The sequence below is a fragment of the Podarcis liolepis genome, assembly GCF_965112155.1.
Source record: "Podarcis liolepis genome assembly, chromosome: Z".
Taxonomy (NCBI): domain Eukaryota; kingdom Metazoa; phylum Chordata; class Lepidosauria; order Squamata; family Lacertidae; genus Podarcis; species Podarcis liolepis.
Window position 1 is genome coordinate 47,095,092 of NC_139570.1, and position 22,912 is coordinate 47,118,003.

The 22,912-nt window shown below is 44.9% G+C and overlaps 1 protein-coding gene and 1 long non-coding RNA gene across 7 annotated transcripts in view; both read right to left on the reverse strand.

Annotated features, from left to right (window-relative positions):
- Window positions 1-249: 249 nt before the first annotated feature.
- LOC310698952 lies at window positions 250-3,620 on the reverse strand. Its single transcript, XR_014521853.1, has 3 exons — window positions 3,413-3,620; window positions 1,077-1,180; window positions 250-539 (listed from the first exon to the last, which is right to left on the reverse strand). It is a non-coding gene; the product is annotated as an uncharacterized lncRNA (long non-coding RNA).
- A 9,781-nt stretch (window positions 3,621-13,401) lies between these two features.
- The window catches only part of SLC25A25 (solute carrier family 25 member 25), a 40,400-nt gene continuing 30,889 nt past the window's right edge, over window positions 13,402-22,912 (reverse strand). For 3 of the 6 annotated variants that reach the window (XM_083484580.1, XM_083484582.1, XM_083484583.1), the window contains exons 4-11: window positions 22,759-22,794; window positions 21,640-21,751; window positions 20,763-20,921; window positions 19,869-20,021; window positions 19,607-19,714; window positions 19,053-19,220; window positions 18,500-18,650; window positions 13,402-16,332 (exon numbers count right to left, since the gene is read on the reverse strand). In XM_083484580.1, coding sequence (XP_083340706.1) covers window positions 16,148-16,332; window positions 18,500-18,650; window positions 19,053-19,220; window positions 19,607-19,714; window positions 19,869-20,021; window positions 20,763-20,921; window positions 21,640-21,751; window positions 22,759-22,794 — 1,072 coding nt within the window. In that variant the 3' untranslated portion in view covers window positions 13,402-16,147. The remainder of the gene's footprint in view (window positions 16,333-18,499; window positions 18,651-19,052; window positions 19,221-19,606; window positions 19,715-19,868; window positions 20,022-20,762; window positions 20,922-21,639; window positions 21,752-22,758; window positions 22,795-22,912) is intronic. The other 3 variants (XM_083484581.1, XM_083484585.1, XM_083484584.1) reach the window with 1 other exon arrangement.

The window sequence follows — 22,912 nt, forward strand, 5'->3', positions numbered from 1 at the left end:
GCTCCAGAAGGCAGGACCCAAACCCATGGACTCAAGTTATGAAAGGAGATTCCGGGTAAACATCAGAAATACGGTATTTATTTATTTATTTATTTATATCCCGCCGTCCCCAGCCAAAGCCGAGCTCAGAGCAGCTAACAACAGTAAAATGATACAACATTCTAAAATCATTTCATTATAAAATCAGTTCAAATAAGATTAATCGCAACCATTGGGCTAGAGTGGAACAGCTCTGTCTTGCAGGCCCTGCGGAAAGATGTCAAGTCCCGCAGGGATAATTACTTTCTTACAGTAAGAGCTGATGCCAATGGAATGGACTCCCTTGAAAGGTGGTAGACTCTGCTTCCTTGTCGGTTTTTAAGCAGAGGTTGGATGGCTATATCTGCCATTTGGTGCTTTAGTTGAGATTGGAGGCGGTTGGAATGTAACTCTACATTCTATGATTCTGTGATTCTTCAAGGATATATCTCTGGAGTGGGCCCTCATTTTGCCTTTGTCTGTTCAGGTTGTTGCATGCTGATGACTTCTCACTGGACACCCTTTGCAAGCAAGTGGCCAGAGTACAATGTGATCTATCCCCCAACAAGCAACGACACAGCAAAGTGATTGTTTGGGACAAGGGTGGTGAAAACTCCTTTATAGGAAATAAAGAAACACGCTTGGGTTAACCTGGTTGCTCCGCTTCGAGCAACATTTCAGGTTTGCTTGGGCAAAAGAAATTGTGCCTCATCAATGCCAGCTCACAAGCACTGTTGACCTTGGAGGGAGGTTCAAGAGAGGCAGCCTGGTGCTGGGTTTCTAAAATAAGAACTTGCTAAGTCAGACCAAGTGTCCATCTAGCCCTGCACTCTGGCCCAATGTAGACATTATCTCAGCAAACACTCATGAGCCTCCTTTGCCAAGACAGCACAGAAAGCAGGTTTTGGAAGGCGGCTGCTTAGAGGGACACAATGGCAGCAAAGCTGGGGTAGGGAACATTTTTCAGCCTGAGGGCCATATTCTCTTGTGAGCAACCTTTCAGGGGCCACATGCAAGTGATGAAGCAGTTATTATATAGGGCTCAGATTTGGACTCACCTTGGATCTACAGAAGCTGTTCAATCTAAGTTCCTGAGGCAATTTTTTTCTGATCCATCCTGTGTTCCAAATGCTTCATTGCGCTTGCAAGGCTAATCTCCCCACTGTTGAATTACAGATTTGGTGTAGGACATTTAATTATTGGCTCCGGCTAAATTTAAAACCCACTGGTCTACTACCCTTAGTATCACAAGAATGTCATGAGAGCGCTTAGACCAAAATTGTCAACCGAAAGCTTTACTTTTGGTCTATCACCACAACAGTTATTAACACTGGGCTTCGGTAAAGCAAATAATTTAATTAGACAGCATCTATATGATATTGAGCGACAGAATAATTTGGCTATGAAAAGGAAATTTTGTCCATGGTATGATTTTTTTCCCACCTAGTCATTTTGACACGTTGGCACAGTATTTCCAAAATTTAACAATTCCAAAATACAGACGTGCTTTCACTTACTGTACGCAAGATTAAATATACTGCCTTCAGCTGAACTTGAGGGTCAATTTCAAAAAAAAAATCCACTGGAAAAGCAGTTATTTCTAGGTGGAGATGGCAGTATTGAATCGGTAGCTCACGTGCTTCTAGCTTGCACTCTCTCTCTTTTTGAAATAATTATTTGATTTTACAAGCATAAAACTATAACAATACAACCATATATATACATGTTTACAGATTCCTCCGAATCTCTGGATTTCCCACCTCCCCTCCATTCGTCCTATTATTAAACCCTTTCTGCTGCATCTTTCCCAATAATCTATATTTTATAGACCTCTATTGTCTCCATAGTATATGCTACATTACAAGTGTTATTGCAGTCCTGCTAACGTTTACATCTGCTTATAGTGGTCTACAAGATAAATTATAATTTTTTCCCATTCTTTGTTAAAGTTTTGGTCTTCTTCGTTCCTGAGCTTTCCGGTCAGTTTTGCTGGGTTAATAGTATCTGTGTGACTGTCGTCACCTACATAAAAAGTCTTTTCTACTCCCTTTGAATATCAGCACCTATAATTCCTAATTAAAAAAAGCCTCTGGGTTTTTTTTACAAAAGTTAATTTGAACATTTTTTTCCATCTCATTATATATCATTTCCCAGAATGCTTTTATCACCTTGCATATGATAAAAGGTGCCTTCTTTTTCTTTTCATTTCCAACAGATATTTGTACCTGACTTATACATTTTTTGCTAACTTACTGGGAATCAAATACCATCAGTACATCATTTTCATATAGTTTTCTTTCAGCATACAACACGCCGAGAATTTCAAATCAGTTTTCCATAACCTTTCGCAATCTGAAAGTTGGATATTGTGTCCCAAATCCCTCTCCCAGATTTAACCTGTTCATCCTTTGTATGCCATTTCAAAAGCAATTTATACATTTTCGACAATAATTTTATATTATTTTCTAACAAATCTTTTTCAAATCTTGAGGTCTCATAACTAAAACCTCTCTTTTTTTCTATCTTGAAAATATTGTTTAATTGATGAAATTGTAGCAGATCAGTTAATAAATCCCTTCTTTCTTCAACATCCTTCAATTTCAACTGATGTTCTGCTTCAGTTAACAGTTCTCTATATGTCACCCAATTGCTTCTCATATTTAATTTTTAAATATTAAACATTTTATTTTTTCAAGAATATCGCTTCTAATGGAGAGAGCCACCGTGGTGTTTTCTATTCTATTTATTATATTTTTTATTTTTATTTATTATATTTCTCCCACAACAGAAAAAAATGATCTTCTTACTAAATGGTTCAGAAAACCTTTATGTACTTTTGCTTTTTCATACCATAAATATGCATGCCAACCAAATCTATTATCATGCCCTTCCAAATCTAAAGTATCTACATTTTCCAATGTTATACATTCCTGCAGCCAACAGAGACAGGACACCTCATAATATAATTTTAAGCCTGGCAAGGAGAATCTGTTAGTAATTTATATTTTATTCTTGGTTTCTCCCCCTGCCAGATAAATCTAGAAATATCTTTTTGCCATTCTTGTCCTGTGCTGCTGATCATGGGTATAACATGCTTGCCGATTTTTATCAATAAAAAATTCATTTTTGTTACTGATATCCTTCCTCATAGTGATAATTTCATCCTTCCCAAATCTCTAAATTTTTCTTTATTTCTCTCAAAGAAATTGTATAATTACCTTTAAAAATATTTGTGTTCTTAGCTGTCAACCATACACCTAAGTACAAGCGTGCACACTTTATAACATAAAATGTGTACAAAGTCTGAAAAAGAGTGAGAAGAGAGAGAGAGAACCACACAGTGCCCCTCACTGATGGGAAGAAATGCACCTACATCAGCAATTGTGACACTCACATAAAAGCTCTTTGTATCTGTCCTCTGTCCAGAACATAAGGCACGTCTAGTGTACAATCCTGGCATCCAGTTCTGCTGTTACCAAATGAAATGGACAGAAAAGTCTCTGAACGATAGGAAAATTATGAGTACGATTCTATGGGGCGCATGACTGCTGTGCTCTAGCTTTGGAGTTTAGGGTGCAGAAAGAATAATCATAGGGACTCCGCTGCACCTTCTAGTGACTAGCTTTCCCTGTGTACATCCATACAAATAGGCCCAGGCTCTGAGACCTTCTTCAGATGTCTTGCTTGTAAGCCTTCCTGTAAAGATGATTTGGTTGGTGGCTATGAAAGAAACAGCCTTTTCTATGGTAGCCCCCAAGTTATGGAGTGTCTGCCATATACAGTGGTACCTCGGGTTACAGACGCTTCAGGTTACAGACTCCGCTAACCCAGAAATAGTACCTCGGGTTAAGAAATTTACCTCAGGATGAGAACAGAAATCGTGCTCCGGCAGTGCGGCAGCAGCGGGAGGCCCCATTACCTAAAGTGGTACCCCAGGTTAAGAACAGTTTCAGGTTAAGAACGGACCTCTGGAACAAATTAAGTTCTTAACCCGAGGTACCACTGTACATAGGGCTCAGGTGGCAGTTTTGTCTGGCCTCCTTCTGCAAGAATGGGCTGTGAGGAGGATAGGGGGGGAAATCACTATTTGAGCCCTGTGTATTTTTGGACTCTGAGGCCAGGAACATGGCTGTCACATGCCACACTTGCAAGCGAATGCCATGTGGCAAATCAAGCATCCCCCTGGCGCCCCCCCCCCCAAGTGCCTCATTTGTCCAGAAGAAGATGTTGCCTCTTGTTCTCATTAGGAATAAAAGCTTTGATGTAATTGAAAAAATACAGATCGCATTAAAAAATGGCATGCACAGCATTCTAATAAACTTACATTTTACTTCTGGAAACTGCTGGCAGTGGTGGAAGAATCTGTGTGCGGGATGTCCTCTGCCATCCACAGCATGGATGGGGAAGTTGTGACACCCCAGATGTAATCGGACTAAAACTCCCATCATCCCTGACAACTGGCTGTGCTGGCTGGGACCCATGGAAGTTGGAGTACCACAGAATCTCTGGAGGTCCGTGGGTCCCCCTTCCTTGCTATACGCTGTGGTCATTGGGTGCCAGGAAAAAGCTCTGACATTCATGGAACTTGAAGTCATTGTCTAAATTCTTGCCATGTGGACCCCATGCAGGCAAGCATGATGGATCAGCCTTCTTGCTGACAACTCAGCTGGGCCTCATATAATTGGTTCATGAAACCACCTGTTTGTTTATGTTTGAATCTGAATACACGGGTGGCTTTAAAACCATATGCAAGATGATTAATAGCTCCTCAAAAGAAACTCTGGATCTTTCAAAATAGTAGCAATTCAGACCCCCGAGGTTCCTTTTTTTCTTTTCTAGTGCTGGTGGGATTTACGTCATAGTGCATAAACATCATGATCCTTAGGAAGGAAATTAGGTCACTAGATTATTTTATTTGCAAATAGAAATGTCTTCATCATGGCACCAGTAATGTCTGGGGTATATGGGTAGGGGGGGGTTAAAGCTTGCAAAGAACCCAGATTGACATTCATCTGAAGATGCTGCTGGGTCCCTGGAGGAATAATTTGGGGATTATAAACAAAAACTAGATGAAAGGTGGGGGTGGGGAAACCCAGAGCAAATCTTCCCATAATAATCACTTATCAAAAGGTCAGGCTTTCATCTAGTGGTAAACCACTAGCCAAATCCTGGCTCACCACCTCACCCCCAATGGTTGCTGGGGTTTTTGCAAAGCATGCTGGGACTAAGCAGCTTTTGGTCCTTAAGCAGCCTTCACCAACCTGGTGCCCTCTAGATGTTTGAGACACCCATTAGCCTCAGCTGGCGCAAACGTGTGACTGCTCCACCATCAACAGAGAGATGCCTTACACACAAGGGATGCATGAACAGGGTTTGCAGCAGCTGCCTATAACTTTTTCTCTTTCACACAGTGGTAGCTAGTCCCCATGGGGACTGGTAAGCCAGGAGGCAGGGAGACCAGCCCTAGGTGGAGCCAGAGCAAGTGACAGACATATCCAACTAATCCTAGTTTTGTGTCGTTGCCCTTCTCGTCCTCCTCCCTGCTGAGTTTTACAAGGGGCAACACCCCTACTCCAAGGAGGAGGAATCTGACAGACAGGGGCACCCCCAGATGTAAATGGGAAGGATGAATGTATTTGTACAACAGCTGGCCATATTTTGCTCATTTGAATTTCAAGTGGTGGTAGAGTACAGGTAAAGGTAAAGGACCCCTGGATGGTTACATCCGGTCAAAGGTGACTATGGGGTTGCGGCGCTCATCTCGCTTTCAGGCCGGGGGAGCCGGCGTTTGTCCACAGACAGCTTTCCGGGTCATGTGGCCAGCAGGACTAAACTGCTTCTGGTGCAACGGGACACCATGAAGCAAGCCAGTGCACAAAGAAATGCCGTTTACCTTCCTGCTGGAGCAGTACCTATTTATCTACTTCCACTGGCATGCTTTTGAACTGCTAGGTTGGCCGAAGCTGGGACAGAGCAACAGGAGCTCACTCCGTCACATGGATTCGAACTGCCAACCTTCTGATCGGCAAACCCAAGAGGTTCAATGGTTTAGACCACAGCGCCACCTGCGCCCCTAGATGGTTGAGTAGCAGTTTACAGCTGCTGGCTTCATGGTGCCAGATGCAGTGCCGCAATGCCAAGGACTAGGAACTTGATTCTTATTTTGAAAACAAAAACCTTGGGATCCACATTTTCAGGCAGCCGCCAAACTCATCGTAAATCTGTGCTTACCAGAATCACAGAAGATGGCCTGTTTCGTGGGTTACAAGCCTTGCGGAGTATGGAGGAGCTTGTGTGCAAATATTTGGCTCTGAAGAGCATAGATTTCCCTCAGGTGAACTTCTTATGAAAGAGCTTCAGTGTATATCAAACTGAGGCAGTAGGCACTGAAATTTTGGCCAAAGCACGATAGTCCCACCAAGAGACTCGAGAGGGCAACAGAAAGACCTCAGTGGAGTCTGACAAGCGCATAGAGGCCAGGGTTGTGCTTCTGAGTAACAGGCTATACATGTTTACCAACCCTGCAAGGCAGCATCTTACAGAGTGCTTGCCAGTGGAGGGGTGTCAGCACGAAACAGAACAAACTGGTGCTTGATGCTAATCCGGTTTCAACCAGATTTTGAGATCTTAGGATCCTTGGAAGCTGCCTTGCACTGAGTCAGATCCTTGGTCTAACTCAGTCAATATTGTCCATCCTGACTGGCAGCGCTTCTTCAGTGTTTCAGACAGGGCACATCCCCATCCCTATCTAGAGATGAAAAGGATTGAAGCCGCAACCTTCTATGTACTTGGACAGAAGGGAGCTCTAGAGAGAAAATCTCATTTGACTATTGACGTGTAACAGAAACAGGCCAAATAATCACCTTCACTGCAGTGCAAAAACAGAAATAATGCCCCATCACTTGGCTTCCTGCCCAGATTTTTAACTGATTGAATTTAACAGGCTTGGAAAAGAAAACCCTGGCTAATCTCTAACGCTCAAGAATTGGCAGAGAATCACGGCAATCTTCTGTAATGATGCTATTTACACAGGCAACTTTGTGCTCTCAGGGTGCTCCTTATAAAAATGGCACAATTTAAAAAGACATTAAAGCCTAAAAGTAATAACAAAACAAAGGAATGGAAAAGGTATACTAAACAGGACTAACAATGGGCTAAGAAAAACAGTCCAGGACAAATCTTTATTTTGGGGGGTGGGGACTGGTTCTCTCGGTTTTTCATTTCTTCCAAACTTAAATTTAGTTATTGACATGCATGTAACATTTCATGGGGGGGGGGGTCATTGTAAAAATTCATCAGCATTTTAGTGCGAGTTTTTGTATGAAGTCTTGACAAACATACACATCTTTGCAAGCCTTTTTTCCCTCCTATAATGCACCTTTGAATGTTATTTTCATAATTGCCTCTGTATTTATCCTGGAAGCTTTCCTCTGGTAAAATAACCATGAAACTCAAGCTAGGAGCTCCACTATTATTTGGGAGGCCACAACCTTTCTACTTCAGTTAAGGACCATCAGAATCTGCCCAACCATCTAACCAAATATTTGTCCAGCAAGCCCAGTTACTGTGACTGACAGCTGCTCAAGATCTCAGACAGAAATAGGTTTCTCCCATCACCTGCTACCACGTATTCTTTCTACCTGGAGATGTCCGGGATTGAACGGGACCTTCTGGAAGCAAAGTTTGTGCTCTACTACTCAGCTATGGTCCATTGCTTAAGTTGTCCACATGTAGGGGAACCTTTCTCAGCCTGAGGGCTACATTTTCTTTTGAGTAACTTCTCAGAAGCTAGTGTGGTGTAGTGGTTAAGAGCAGTGGATTTGTAATCTGGTGAACCAGGTTCGCTTCCCCGCTCTTCCACAAGCAGCTGCTGGGTAACCCTGGGCCAGTCACACTTCTTTGAAGTCTCTCAGCCCCACTCACCTCACAGAGTGTTTGTGGTGGGGAAGGAAGGGAAAGGAGAATGTTAGCTGCTTTGAGACTCCTTCGGGTAGTGATAAAGCGGGATATCAAACCCAAACTCTTCTTCTTCTTCAAAGGCCACATGCAAATGGTGAGTGGGGCAAGAGGCAAAAGTAGTTGAGCAACTAATGCCAATTTTGTTTTTGTACAGGTAGGCAACTTTCTACACGCACTTGGACATCCTTCTGTATCCTCTGCCATGGCAAGCATCAGAGTCCAAGGACACATTCCAGCCAGGCAAAAACACTTTGGGTGCAAAGCAGGGCCAGTGAAGGCAGGACCAGCCTGCCCAGGTTGAAGGCAGCACCAAATGTCACACTGAGCAAGACCTGCACTTTATCAGGTACCCAGGCTCAGCCCCCTCCATCTGTTGGGACTGAGGGACTCTGGCTTCTTGTCAACGTCCAACTTCCAGCCAGGATGCTCCTATGTTCCAGCATTTTTAGTGAACAAGTTAAGTTAGAGCTGTGGTGGACTACTTATTTCATCACCAGGAGTTAGGAATGCCTGGGTCCTAAATAACTGCTATTTTCTCATTCCCTTGATGCACTTTCTAGACCATGGAAGTATAATCAGAACAGGGCTCGACATGAACATGAAACCATGTTCAGGTTTCTACTTGACTTTGTACAATGGTGAGGTGAGTGGAAAAGGGAGAGTTGACCTTTAAACATTTATGGTTTTATTATGGATAATGATCTGTCTTAGCTTCGTAAGTCACACTGGAAGCCTTTTATTGATTGAAGAGTAGAGAGAAAACGCTTTGTGTTTCTGACAGTTGTGTAGTATGCAAAATATTGCTGCTTCAGGAAATCGGGGCTTGCTTGGGTTCTTGAAGCAAAGAGGCATGATCACAAGTTAGGGGGGAGGATCAACAAATCAGGAATAAACAATATTTTATCTAAAAAAATTCCTTCCAGTAGCACCTTAAAGACCAACTAAGTTAGTTCTTGGTATGAGCTTTCGTGTGCATGCACACTTCTTCAGATGAATATTTTATCTAAAACTGGGGGGGGGGGGTTCCTTTAACTATAAGAGCAACCAGACTAGATCAAGTGGAAATTCATTTAGTCCACTATCCTCCTTCCCACATTGGCATCAAGAACCTGGGTTTGAGGCTCATAACCCTTTTCTGTTGCTTGTCTCACTCACTCCTCCAGTATATTCAGAGGCAGACTAGTGGATCAGTACAGCTGAACAAGTCTATGTAAAGGGCTCCCTCTCCTGTACAATGTGTGCATATGCTGTCTGAGTAACAAAAAAGCCCACTAGGACAGTGCTCCAACCTTGGGCCAGCCAATGTCGTAGAACTACAATTGCCATCATCCCTGACCATTGACTAAACTAGTTGGGCAAGATGGGGATTGTAGTCCAACAACATAGAGGAACCCAAGACTGAAGGACACTCAGTACTCTGGGATTGTGGCATTGTTGATTTTTTTGAGGCAGACAGTATGAGACTACAGTTTTTGCTCTCACAATTTCTCCTTGGCCTCTGTTTTTGGCAGGGGTGGTAAACAGAATTTCTTCCTAATGGTAAGTCAGAAGCCCCTTTCTTCTTGGATCCCATTGGTTCAGATTATGCCCTCTGGTAAGGTAGGTGGTGGGGACGCGGGCGGCGCTGTGGGTTAAACCACAGAGCCTAGGACTTGCCAATCAGAAGGTCAGCAGTTCGAATCCCCATGACGGGGTGAGCTCCCATTGTTCAGTCCCAGCTCCTGCCCACCTAGCAGTTCAAAAGCACGTCAAAGTGCAAGTAGATAAATAGGTACCGCTCTGGCAGGAAGGTAAACGGCGTTTCCATGCGCTGCTCTGGTTCTCCAGAAGCGGCTTAGTCATGCTGGCCACATGACCCGGAAGCTGCTTGCAGACAAACGCCAGCTCCCTCGGCCAGTAAAGCGAGATGAGCGCCGCAACCCCAGAATCGGCCATGACTGGACCTAATGGTCAGGGGTCCCTTTACCTTTTTAAGGTAGGTGGTGCAGCCACTTTTGAATGGGAACCAAGTTTAGCTGTCATTTGTGGTGGCCACTGGCCATGTTTGTTTTTGTTGTTGTTTAGTCATTTCTGACTCTTCATGACTCCCTGGACCAGAGCACGCCAGGCCCTCCTGTCTTCCACTGCCTCCCACAGTTTGGTCAGACTCATGGTGGTAGCTTCGAGAACACTGTCCAACCATCTCATCCTCTGTCGTCCCCTTCTCTTTGTGCCCTCCATCTTTCCCAACATCAGGGTCTTTTCCAGGGAGTCTTCTCTTCTCGTGAGGTGGCCAAAGTATTGGAGCCTCAGCTTCAGGATCTGTCCTTCCAGTGAGCACTCAGGGCTGATTTCCTTAAGAATGGATCGGTTTGAGCTTCTTGCAGTCCATGGGACTCTGAAGAGTCTCCTCCAGCCATGTTTAGTTACCCCAAAGTTCACCTCTTGCCACCCAGACTAGCCTTTACCTACCTGGCACCCTCCAGCTGTTTGGGCTATAATGTGTGGGCTAGGGCTGTAGTCATCTGGAGAGAACTGAGTTGGTGAAGACTGGTCCAGAAATTAGAACAGTGCTACATGGGACCAAATGCGGCCCTCCAGGCCTTTCTGACTGGCCCTCCAAATGTTCACCTATCTGCTCACTGGACCACCTCACACCCTGGGGGCATTTGCCTGGCCAGAATATGCCTCTTGTTCATCCAGATGATGAGAGCTGTATGTGAGTGCAGGTAGGAACTAGCCTACTGTGCAAAGGTAAAATCTATGTTTCTTCCCATTTTTACCTCTGGTCCTGCCCACCATGGATAGTGGTCTTTAGAAGGCTGCCCAAAATGAAATGTGGCTCGTATAGAACATAAAAGACTTTATCACTCCCTAAATGTTTTAGAGGTTATAAGCTCCTTGTGGGCAAGGACCTGTCCATTCTATATGCTTTCACTTCAGACCTGGAAGCGGTCTCAACTTTTAAGCTGTCTGTCATTTTGCTGCAGCCAGTATAACAGCAGAGGCTCTTTTGGAAATCAGCAAAATGCTGAGTTGAACAGCAGATGGTGCTCCAGCCCTACAATAACTTTTGGTGCTCAACCTTGGAGACTTGCTATTTGGGGGCTAATTGGTTGGTGTCATGGCTAGACAGGAAAGCGACCAGGGTGTGTGTGTGTGTGCGTGTGTGCAGCAATATAGCTGGTCTATGAGTGCAGCGGGACAAAGCTTCTAGTTTACTGTTTCCTAGAGCTGTTGTGCTCAGGTCCTGCCAGAGGCATCTGGTTGGCCACTGTGAGAACAGGATGCTGGACTTTGGCCAGAGTTCTCACATTCTTCGGCTTGTGGGTGCCATTACCCAAACACTCCCCCTATGTTATTGTAGTTTTGCAAATGTCCGCATCTTCAAAAAAAGGGAGGGGAGGAGAGAAGACCCAGGTAACTACTGACTGGTTTGACAGATACCAGAAAAGGTCCTAAAACCTGTGAGCACTTAGAAAAGGATGCTGTGATTACTAAGACCCATCATGGGTTTCTGAAAAATAAGTCATGCCAGATGAATAATTTCTCTTTTTTTATGGAGTTCCAAACTTGGTGGGTCAGGGCAATACTGTGGATGTGGCATATGACATTCTTGTGAGAAAACTGGTAAAATGTGGGTTGCATGAGGTAACAGTTAAGTGGATTTGTAGCTGGCCACATTTGATGATACAGTGGATGCTTGGGTTGCGAACATGATCTGTGCAGGAAGAACGTTCGCAACCTGCAGTGTTTGCGAACCGCGCATCTGCGCAGGTCGCAGTTTGGCACTTCTGGGCATGTGCAAGCACCAAAACCCAGAAGTAACCCGTTCCAGTACTTCCAGGTTCGGAGCGGTGCACAATCCGAAGCATCTGTAACCCGAGGTATGACTGTACTGGAATTGGAGAAGTGATGTATGGGGCATTGGGGAGGGTTGGTATCTCTGGTCGGGGACACGTCACGATCTCTGTGGGTGCGAGCATTCTCAACCTCAAAATGCTTTGCAAACAAATCATAGTGAGCTACTGTTGGTTCCACCACCTCCTTTGGACCAGACTGTAAGGGGCTGTCTGCACTACCCAAAGAGCTCTGTCAGATGACGTAATGAGGTAGGCTTGAAGAGCTGCCCACACCAGTGTTTGATTGCACTTGACCAGAACTTTCCTTCACTTGTGTTCAAGCCATCTTCCAGCGTGTTTCCTTGCCCCAAGATCTAGAGTATACCAGGGAGCCAAGTAGCCAAGTTGGAGAGAGGATCTGGCCAGTTATCCATGCCTCAATAATGTGGTACCCGCAGGCCTCCAGGCCCAGAGAGATCTACTAGGGTGCCCACCAGCTTCTCTAATCCCCTTTTGCACCAGATTATAATTTACAATGTCTGTTTCTCTTCACTGCCCCAAGCAGTAGTTTGCAAGAAACACAATGCAAGGTGCATCTCCACCACATCCAGTAGTTAAGCAAATAGGAAATACCAGGACAGACTTTGCTTGTGTGCTCAAGACATCGATTCTATAAAACATATTTTGCTGCACTGTGCGAAATATGAGCAAGCCAGGGCTGAACTGATATTACCCTTGTTGGTACCTTTCCTGGGAAAATCAGAGGCTCACTATGTCAGGTTCCTATTGGAAGACCGGACAAACACTAGAACATTAGCAGTGGCAGTTTTTATCGGTGGTTGCAAGAACCAATGATCCCTATCTTTAAGTCTGAACAAAATGCTTGTTTAACCTGGAGGTAGGCTGTCTGAATTGTGTATTGCTTTGTAACGATTTGTTGGGTCTCTGGACCATAATAAAGATTGATGATGAAATAGGAAATAGTGGAAGAAAGAGGGTCATGTTAAAACCTTTTTCCTCTCCCACTGCTGGTGGGGTTGTCCCAACAAATTACACTGTCCTCTGGAGAAACATCTCAGACCACCACAGGCAATCAGGACACACACTCTTGCTGGCTGACTGAGCAGACCAGGTAACAGCTAGGATGGCGCCAACCAACCCCTTCCTGCTTAGTTCCCTGTAGGTCTGTTTTGGTAAAAGGGGAAACAATATGAGTTTTGATTTTTCTCTCCCATATGCAACTAATTAGGCTACCCATGACAATCAAATCCCAAACCTCATTCAACTGTACCCAGTGAACAGGAGCAGTGTGATGTGTCCATTTCCTTGCCCAAATGATTTTTGTAGTCAACTTCCTTAAGAAGTGAAGCTCTATGCCAGAAATATGGGCCACAAGCCAGGGTGGACACTTTAGAAAGTCACAGAAGACAACTGAAGGGTATTCAAGTCACAACGAGCAACTTTTCAATGACTGAAGCTTTTATTGTAATCAAGTGTGGGTAAATGCAAACTTGCTTTATATATTTGTTTGGGTGAAGGACGCATGCGCACACACCTTGAACCCACAGACTCCCAACTCAACACAAAACAAGGAAGCCACCAGCATCTTTGATAAACCTTTATTATTGTTATTGTTATTAATAATTATGAAATTTGTATACCGCCCTTCATCCAAAGATCACAGAGCGGTTCACAACATAAAAAGAAAACACAAAAGACTTAATAAAACTAAAACAAATACCCCCCCTCCAACAAACACATTTAAAAGGCCATAAAATGTTCATCAGCCAAAGGCCTGGTTATTCAGGAACGTTTTTGCCTGCTTTCTTAAGATATATAATGAAGGCGCCAGACGAGGCTCCCTGGGGAGAGCATTCCACAAGTGGGGAGCCAAGACAGAAAAGGCCCTTCTTATGTTGCCACCCTCTGGCCCTCTCATGGAAGAGGCACACAAAGTAGGGCCCTCAGATAATGATTGCAGCGTACGGGTTGGTTCATATGGCGAGAGGCGGTCCTTGCCTGTCCCCTACCATCACAGGCTTCTTGTTTTGTTAGTTTTGCCCTTCATATATTAAGGTTACAGCTACAAAGACAGTTCATATTGCATTGATTTGTATGTGCTGAAATCTCCTCAGGCCACCAAAGGTAAGGGGGAGGTCTCCCAAGGGTGGAGTGACTCACAAAAGGGGTGGGGAAAACACACGACTGAGATATGAACTCAAGGCAGGCAGGCAGTTTCCCCCAAAGCAGCAGCGGACAGACCCAACTTAAGGCCCAAAGAGAACTGGGGGAGAGGAAGCTGCTCTCTGCTGCACAAGGCTTTCTGTGTACAGAGCAGCAGCAGGGCCCTCTGAGCCGCTGCAGCCTTCAGGGATAACTGCTTCTTCACAGTGCACTTTCCTGACCCTGGAGGAGGAGGAGCAGTAGGCAGGCAGATCTGCCAGCACAGAAAACAGCAACAGCTCAGCTCCAGGCATCAACTTCCTTCCACACATCAGAAAAATGGGCATTTTGTGATTTTTCTCTCCCTGAGATTTATTTTTCTCTCTCCCAAGTCCAATCAGCCCTTTGCATTATTAACCATTAAAGAAAACAAAAACCATCTAGTTTGTGGTTCGTCCAACACCCATAAAAATAAAGTCACTAATGATGAGGCGATGCCACAGTAAGGCAGACCCCCCAAAGAAGGGCCTTTCATTCCCCACCACCCACCACTCTCCTAAGGCTTTTCCCCACAAAAGGATTTTTTCTTGACTGAGGCTCTCAGTCAACCCAGATGCAGGACAGGCAACACGAAAAGGAAATGGAGCACTAAGGACCTCTGAGGGGGTCCAATTTGCAATGATTCTTTTATTAGACGATGCTGAAAATGTGCAAAACGTTTTTAAGAACATAAATATGAGACCTGTACAAAAATACAGAATACCAAGGACAAAGTAACTATATTTAAACATGTCTACAAAAATAGTGTGACAGTTTCGTCTTTTGTCTTTAAATAAATACAAAATAAATATGCTTTGAAAGCAGCAAAACAACGACAAAAATGGAATGTGATGCTGGTCCCCAAGTCAAGGATCCCCTGGGCTGCAATAAGTCTTAGTGGACAAACTCAATGAACCCTTGAAACAATGAAGTCAGAGATATGGCAGCCACCACCTTCCCTTCTCCCTATGATAAGCACCTGGTAGAAGTGGGTGGGTGGAAGCAAGCAGCTCCCCACTCCCTTCTAATAACATAATGAAGGCTACCATTTTCACCTTTGTCAGTTAACCTGGTGTGTTCCCCATAGCAAAATTTCTTCCTTGTCCAAAGTTCAAGTCTACCAGCCCACCCTAACCTAATTCAAACTCTAGCATCAACCTATAAAGTTCTATGGATGAATGAAGCAATGCAAGGCTTGAAGTTTCAAGGATAATTTGCTACCTACAGCACTTGGCAGAACTGTATTTGAAGCACCATGCAAAACGCTAACTGGGAAGCAAAAGTGGCCTCTCCACAGCCCCTGCCATGCTGCAGTGAGCTCAGATGCAGAGACTGGACCAGTGGCAACACAGCTCCCCAGTTACTTGGTCAGGCCATTCAAAATGTGCAGAACTGCACGTGCCAGGTCCTCTCAGCTACTCCAGCATGCAAACACAGACATGCAGACTCTAGACTGCAGCTGCTGCTTTTGTTATAAAGTGCATATTGCCAGCAGTTTTACAGGAACACAGAAACTATAATAAAAATAAAATATTTTAAACTCTGTCTGGCTAACCTGAAAGTAACACTCAGACTCAGCAGGGACTGGCTTTGCACCCTGAAGCCTTGGTTTTAATTTACACTGCAGCGTCAGAATTTTGAAGTAGAAAAATGAATTGCTCCTATCCAAAAGAAAACATGTAAACAGCATTTGGCCCAGCAGCCATTCCTACCCAAGGCAGGTCGTTTGCAGAATCAAAACCATGGCTAAGAAGAGTTTACAACTCAACAGAAAAAAGCTCTTTCAAGCAAGTTGGAAGATGATACATTCTCCAGCTGTGAGCTTGCGCAAAAGACTCTAAAGAGGGCTAAAAACCAGGCCACCACTGACAGCTCAAGAAACTTTCCTTCAATTCCCAGTTGGTCCCTTGAACATGGGAAGAACTGCCAAACGATTGTTTAAAACACATGTAGAGCTTTTGATAGCAACACAGTAGAAAGGCCCAATACCTCATCATTCCCCAACACACACCATCTGGGATTTTCACAGCTTAGTTTGATCAGCTTAGTGTCAGTCAACACATTCACAGAATGAAATGGTGGCACACCCTGGGGGTCAGAGCCCCAAGATTTTGTTGAAAAAGTTCAAGGGTCCAGGCACCACCTGGTCACCGCGACTGCACGCCCAGAGTCATCTTCAGGTTCTCATAGACCACGTAGCTAATGCTCACTGCTGGGATCACCTTCATGAAGTTGGGAGCCAAGCCCCTGTAGAGACCAAAGGCTCCCTCTGTCTTCAGGATATGCTTGAAGAGACTCCTCATTGTTACCTGTGGCGCTCCTTCGACTGAAGCTGAAAGAGAAGCCGTTGGACAATCATCAAGAGCCTGATCACATGGACTGCACAATACAGCATGTCAGGGGCTGGCAGAGTCCAGGGTGGGGGCAGAAAAATCTCAGGGAAGGGCCCAGAGGGTTGTGGGGGTCATGGCTGAGGGAGAGAGAGAAAGAATCGGAGGGTAGTGACAGGGAGGGGGACAGGCAAGTACCACTTGATTTCCCCCTGCTTATGTCCTCACACCAGCAAGCTCGTCCTGCCTCCCTACCTCCCATGCTGACCCCTTCCTGGAAGGAGGGGAGCAGGAACGTGCAATAAGTTCCCACACACTCAGAAGGCAGAATGGTGGTTGAGTGCCCCGCAGGAGGAAGGATAATTCTAAGAGACATTACCCGCCCCCCAAAATCTCCTAGGTCCAGAAAAAGTGGGAAATGTAAGCAACAGAAGGGCAAACAAGGGCAAGATGAGCAGGTGACAGCAAAGGTTGCAAGGTTTTTAGCTGGGGCAATCAGAATAAGATCCACTATCTATTGATTCAAAACCCGAAAATGTATTTTATATACTTGACTTTTTTATTTCTATTCTTTGTATATCATATTGTTGTTTTATTGCTATGGCCGACGGCTGACGCAAATAAAGATTCATTCATTCATCTGGTAAGGTGGAGAGAACACCTGGAAGAATGATCCTCATCCAGCCCCTCTAGTATTTGGGGCTGGGAAAGGGAAAAGCACAGGTTCTGTTCAACTTTCCTAAAGCTAGAGCACAGCTTGGCAGTCAGGGTAGTAAAAGAGGGGATTGGCAAAGCTTGTACAGTGGTGCCTCGCAAGACGAAATTAATTCGTTCCGCAAGTCTCTTCGTCTTGCGAGTTTTTCGTCTTGCGATGCACGGTTTCCCATAGGAATGCATTGAAAATCAATTAATGCGTTCCTAGGGAAACCGCCTTCAGACCAGGTCCGGGGACAGTCTGTCCCCGGACCTCTTCTGAAGGCTGGGGGGGGGGGACAAGGGCTTTTCTTCCCACCCCCAGCATTTTAAAAAACCCCGGGACAGCGGAGGACTTCTCCGCTGTCCGGGCGATCTTAAAATGCTGGCGGGCGGCATTTTAAAATCGCCCGGGACAGCGGAGGACTTCTCCGCTGTCCGGGGCGATTTAAAAGCCCCTGGGAAGGCAGGCAGGGGGGACAAAGACTTTCGCCCCCCGCCCGCCTTCAGAAGGTGTTCCCTCCCCGCCGCCCGGCTTTGGAGCATCGTTCCGAAGCCCGGCGGTGGCGGGAGGAGGCGTTCCCGCCCCACCGCCCGGCTTCGGAGGAGGTCCGAGGACAGTGGGGAAGACGCGCTGCGCTTCCCCGCTGTCCCGGATATTTCCCTATGGGCTGTCGTCTTGCGAAGCAAGCCCATAGGGAAATTCGTCTTGCGAAGCGCCTCCAAAACGGAAAACCCTTTCGTCTAGCGGGTTTTCCGTCTTGCGAGGCGTTCGTCTTGCGAGGTACCAATGTATCGGGTTGTGGAGAAGAGAGGCTTATCTTGTGCATTGTCTGCAGTGCCTTGAGGGACTAATGTACCAAAGCTTTCTTTCAATAAAAGTGAATGGGAAAACCTCTACTAGTCACAGCTCAATTCCTGAGGGGCACTGCATACCAGACACACATTTAACTTGCTGTGTGGCGTTTAACAGCCTGTGATTATGTCTCTGTAACTACTTGGCTATGTGCCAGCCTGAGACAGATGCCAAGATCAGCCCAGCGCAAAGAAACAAGAGGTGTTTGCACTTAGATATGCTAACAACATTATAAACCTATAAAGCTTTACCTACTGTTGAGTTGGGGGTGGGGAGCAGGAAGACAAAAAAATTCCCTACCACCAGACACACATACACTAGAAACATAGGATCACAAAGTTAAATTGGGATTAGATTCAGGGCAAATAAAATTAAATACTTCTACAGAATTTATTTATGGGATTCACTGTTGAAAGATGTGTTGAACATTTAAAATTCTCAGGTGCCTTTCAAGAGACTTAGACAAAAACATGGAGGATAATGTCTATTGTTTACTTAGTTATTGTGGCCAAGTAGAACCTTCAGGTTCAGAGATTGTATATATTTCTAAAAACCAGGTGCTGAGCAGCAAGACTTTCTGCATCATAGGTTACACCCAAGGGCCTCTCAAATGCTCTTACCCTGAGCTTGCATTCGTGTGCGTACTAGGGCAAGAGGGTAACTGGCCAGTTGTCCACAGGTGCTAGAGATGGTACCACAGGCCAACAGAACGAACACCCCTGGATCGGCACTGTTCACAGCATAACGTTGCAGCCAGCTGTTTTTCAATGTCTAGGAGGAAAAAATAAATTGTTCACAAAGCAAGCATCAGTAGGACCCTTACGAATCAATAGTATGGGATTTGAGGTGGAGTAGGGAGAGACCAATACTACAACTTTGAATATCCATGCTGCAAATCCTAGACTAGAGCACAGGTGGGAAATTTCACTGGAACTTAGCAGATTGGTGTCAGGACTCTAGCCTTCCTTAGCACATTCCTTTAGGACAGCAGTTCTCAACCTGTGGGTCCCCAGATGTTGGACTACAACTCCCATCATCCCTAAGCTCTGGCCTTGCTAGCTAGGGGTGATGGGAGTTGTAGTTCAACAACATCTGGGGACCCACAGGTTGAGAAAGGCTGCTTTAGGATATCTGCAACTTCCTCTCCCACAAAGCAGCTGCCAAGCCTCTTACCTCATATACAGCCAGGTCAATTCCTGCATAGGGAATGATCCCCAGCATATTGGGGATGTAGCCTTTGTAGAAAGCACCCATTCCTTCTTTGGTGAGGATGTTCTTGGCACAGTGCAGCATCCCTGAGTACTGCCCTGTTTTGCGCAGGGCCATCCGTGTCTTCAGAACCTAGCCCATGAGAAGAACAGATGCATCAGGAAAGCCTGTATAGAACAGGCAGGCAAATACAAACTTTTCCTGAACCAAGTCAAAGAAAGATAACTAGTAAATTATGTGTTCTTAAACCTTGGGTCCTCAGGCATTGTTTAATTACAGCTCCCATCATTCCCAGCCAGTTTTGCCAATGTTGAAGTCCCAACATCATCTGAGGAACCATGGCTGAAGAACACTGCAATAGACCACATTGCTAGTGAAGTCTTAGTATCTCTGATGGGCATGTCACCAATGAAGTCACCACTGTGGGAAGAGTTGCGTCTAAAACATTTGAAAGCAGTCTGTTGTATGCAAAAGAAAAGGAGAACATCAGCTGGGAAAGGCTAAATTCAGGAACTCACCTCCATTGGGTAGATGCTGCTCTGTGCAATGGCTCCTGCCAATGAACCTGCTACCAGCCTCTCATGAATCCTCAGCACCTCCTGGTCAGTGCCAATGAATCGCTTGATCTATAGATATAAAAGAATTATGTCATTTGATACAGCAGTCTGCACAATTCACACCTGCTTCTTATTCCCTTGTTAGCCTCAACATTGGGATGTTAGCTGAACAGCAGCAGCACCATCTCATTCGCCGTGCCTTGGGTCCGCCTGATGATTTTACCTGTTCATAGGCCATGAACTTGATGGCAGACTCTGGAGCAATTTTCAAAACATTGATGCCATTCCCTCGCCAAAGTGACCTTGTGCCACCCTCTCTGATCATCTGGGCAAAGCCTCCAACGATGCTCATGTTGTTACTGCGAGAAGCATGGACCTGAAAAGGAGAAAGACATTTCTGGTTGGATCCAGGCCCATTTTCAGTTTTCCTGCTTGGGCAAAAAAGCTTTTCTTATCTACACACAAGTTTTAAACTAGCTTGCCTCACAAGTGTAGCAGGAAAAGGGACACTTTCATTCAACATCAGTTATCTATAGTCCAATATTATCAAAATTAGTAGCTCATGGAACAGCAAGAAGTGAAAAGGGAAGCAGTGGGAAATGGAACTGATGACGAAAGGGAGGCATGGGTCAGTCCGGTGACTCCTATGCAAAGTCCAAATTCCCCATTTCACAAGGTACTTCCAATGACAGCTGTGTTTCTCTGTCCTTTGAGCCCAGAACAGGAAGAGCTGCCAGCAAGTCACAGGTTACCTCATTTCCAGCTAGAGCTGTCAGGACTAGTTTTAAGGGATTGTGTGTTCTGCCAAGGCTGCGCAGTCCAAGGACTGTGATGTTGTTGACCTGACCTACCCTCCAAAAAAACTACAAGTATAAATTCTGGAGGGAACCAGAAGTGCAGGTCATATGTAGAAAAGCAGGGCTCACAGAAACTACTGAGAGTGGCTTCCCTCTGGGTGTCAGAATGACATACAAGCAGACATCACCATATGTTACAGCTCTCTTGTTTCTGGAGGAAAAGTCTTGCAAGACTGTATTCTATCTATATCCCTGAACTAAGAGGAAAAGTTGATGGAGCCAGGACAACAAAGACCCTTCTGCCGAGCTTCCACCCTTACCTGCATGAGAACTTTCAAGCGGTCCAAGGGAGCAGTGCATGTTCTTGACACTGCCCCTGCCCCTCCACCTGCAACTAGGTGTCGCCACCACATTCCAGTCTGCCTCTCTTCCACTGTGAACTCATCTGGTACTGTCAGGTTCTCTCCTACATCAAAAATCTGCAAAGCAATAAAGCATGGCATGAGTAAAACCATTTTCTTCAGCTGTACTAGGTGTGCATGAGGGCTTCCTCAGAGATCTGTTCATCATGCACCTAGATTAAACAATTTAAGCATGGAAGCAATTAGCACTAGTTTACTATTTCAACACCTGCACCTGCTTTATCTGTATCTGCAGCAGCTTTGTTCTCCCCTGCATGTGGTTGCAGCTAATAAAATTCATTAGATGGTATTTCAGAAAATGTACCATAGTTGTAGTTCCAAAAATGGGCCACCTGCCAGCCTTGCAATCTGCTGGTGTTCAAAATGACTGGCCAAGAGGAACAGAACAGGGGGAAAGATCTAGAGTTCTTCTGGAGTTCACAGCCTAGTTTGATCTCATTATGCAGCACTAAAAGCCAAATTTAATCAAAGAGCATCGTATCACTTTCCAGAGCTGGCAGGTTGCAAACTAGCAGGACCCAGTTGTTTGCATACCTTGGGTACAAGTCAAGCAGCTTACCTGCCTTTCCACTCCCTGAGAACATTCACTTTCACCTGTGCCAGAAATTTTAAGAACAAGGCCAGAAGGCACATAAAAACAGAAAGCAACTAGAGCGAGAAGGCAGCTAGCTTTTGATGGAGACTGCTGATAGGAGTCAAGAGCATGGAGCGGGACCCTCACAAATGCAACCATGAGTTTCACATATGTTGTGCATGAACGATCTTAATTTCTTACCGTTGAGTGCTTCCAGTACAGGATAATCTCAGGAATGTTCTCCACAGGGTGCAACAGGTGATAGTCACGCCATTCATTCCAATCTATTGTCATTGTTCCATTTTTATCCATGCTGCAAGAATCAATTGGGAAGGTAAAATGAGCCAAGAGGAGGAGGTATGGCATATCAACTCTTTAGCTCCACACCAACCACACAAAACATAAATATTTGCAGAAGAGGACTAAAGAACATGCAAGCAAAATTTAAGATCTTTATGTATCAGATAGCGTAAAATACTTGGAAGAGTAATTTTCAAACAGTCATGAGGGCAAAAATCTTTCCTGGGATCACAGGACAGCTCATGAGGAACAAATTGTGTTCTATGTGGGGCTAAGATGGCTTCTCCATTGCCTCTCCCCACATCCTCTTCCTTTCACTGGGTCCTCCAAAATTAAATATGTAAGGCTGTGCAGGATGGACATAAGATATTCCATAGAAAGAGTCTAGATTAGTTAATATGTGTGGTCATAAAACGAGTCAGATTAACTAGTGAGTGGCATGTGTAACTGTGTGTGCACTCCCCTAAGTCATCTGCAATTTGTGTCCTAGCTGCCTGGTTATGGTCTGTACAGTGTGGCTTCATCTGTGGTAGGCAAATGAGTCAGTAGATTCTACCTTGGGGCAGCAGGAGGAAGAAGTTTTGAACTTGAGTGTTTTTCTGTCCTTACCAATTAAATCAGTCTTACTAATCGAGAAAGGATTCCCAAGCATGAGACACAGAAGTGCTGGTTTTAACATACTCTTAAGCATCAATTCAACCTTAGCCCTATTGGCTTGCTTGCAGTTACCTTCTGGAAACAAAAATATGTGCTGTGCTTTTAATAGTTACCCCTTATTCTGCATATTTTTCTGCTGTTTTAGGAGTGCTTTATATTGATTAGCTGTGTAATTTGTTGATATTGATACTGAAATTTTTATGTTTTTATGAGATATACTGGTGTCTGCCTGTGGACTCACCCTCCATCACCACCAGGCTCACTAAAAATCTGCTACACATTACCAACTTCATTGCGGGTGGGGAGAAAAACTAGTACAAAAAGGAAAAGGAGCCAGACAAAAATATACACTTTGGTACTTACTAGGTGACAGGACCCCAGAAGTGTCCCGTTCTTATTCTGACAGACAGGGAAGCAGAGGGGAGAATACAAAGAGCAAGAAAGGGACAAATGTTAAAAGTTAGTGCAACATGCATGCAGCTGAAAGCATTTCAGTATGTTATGTTGCATGCACGTA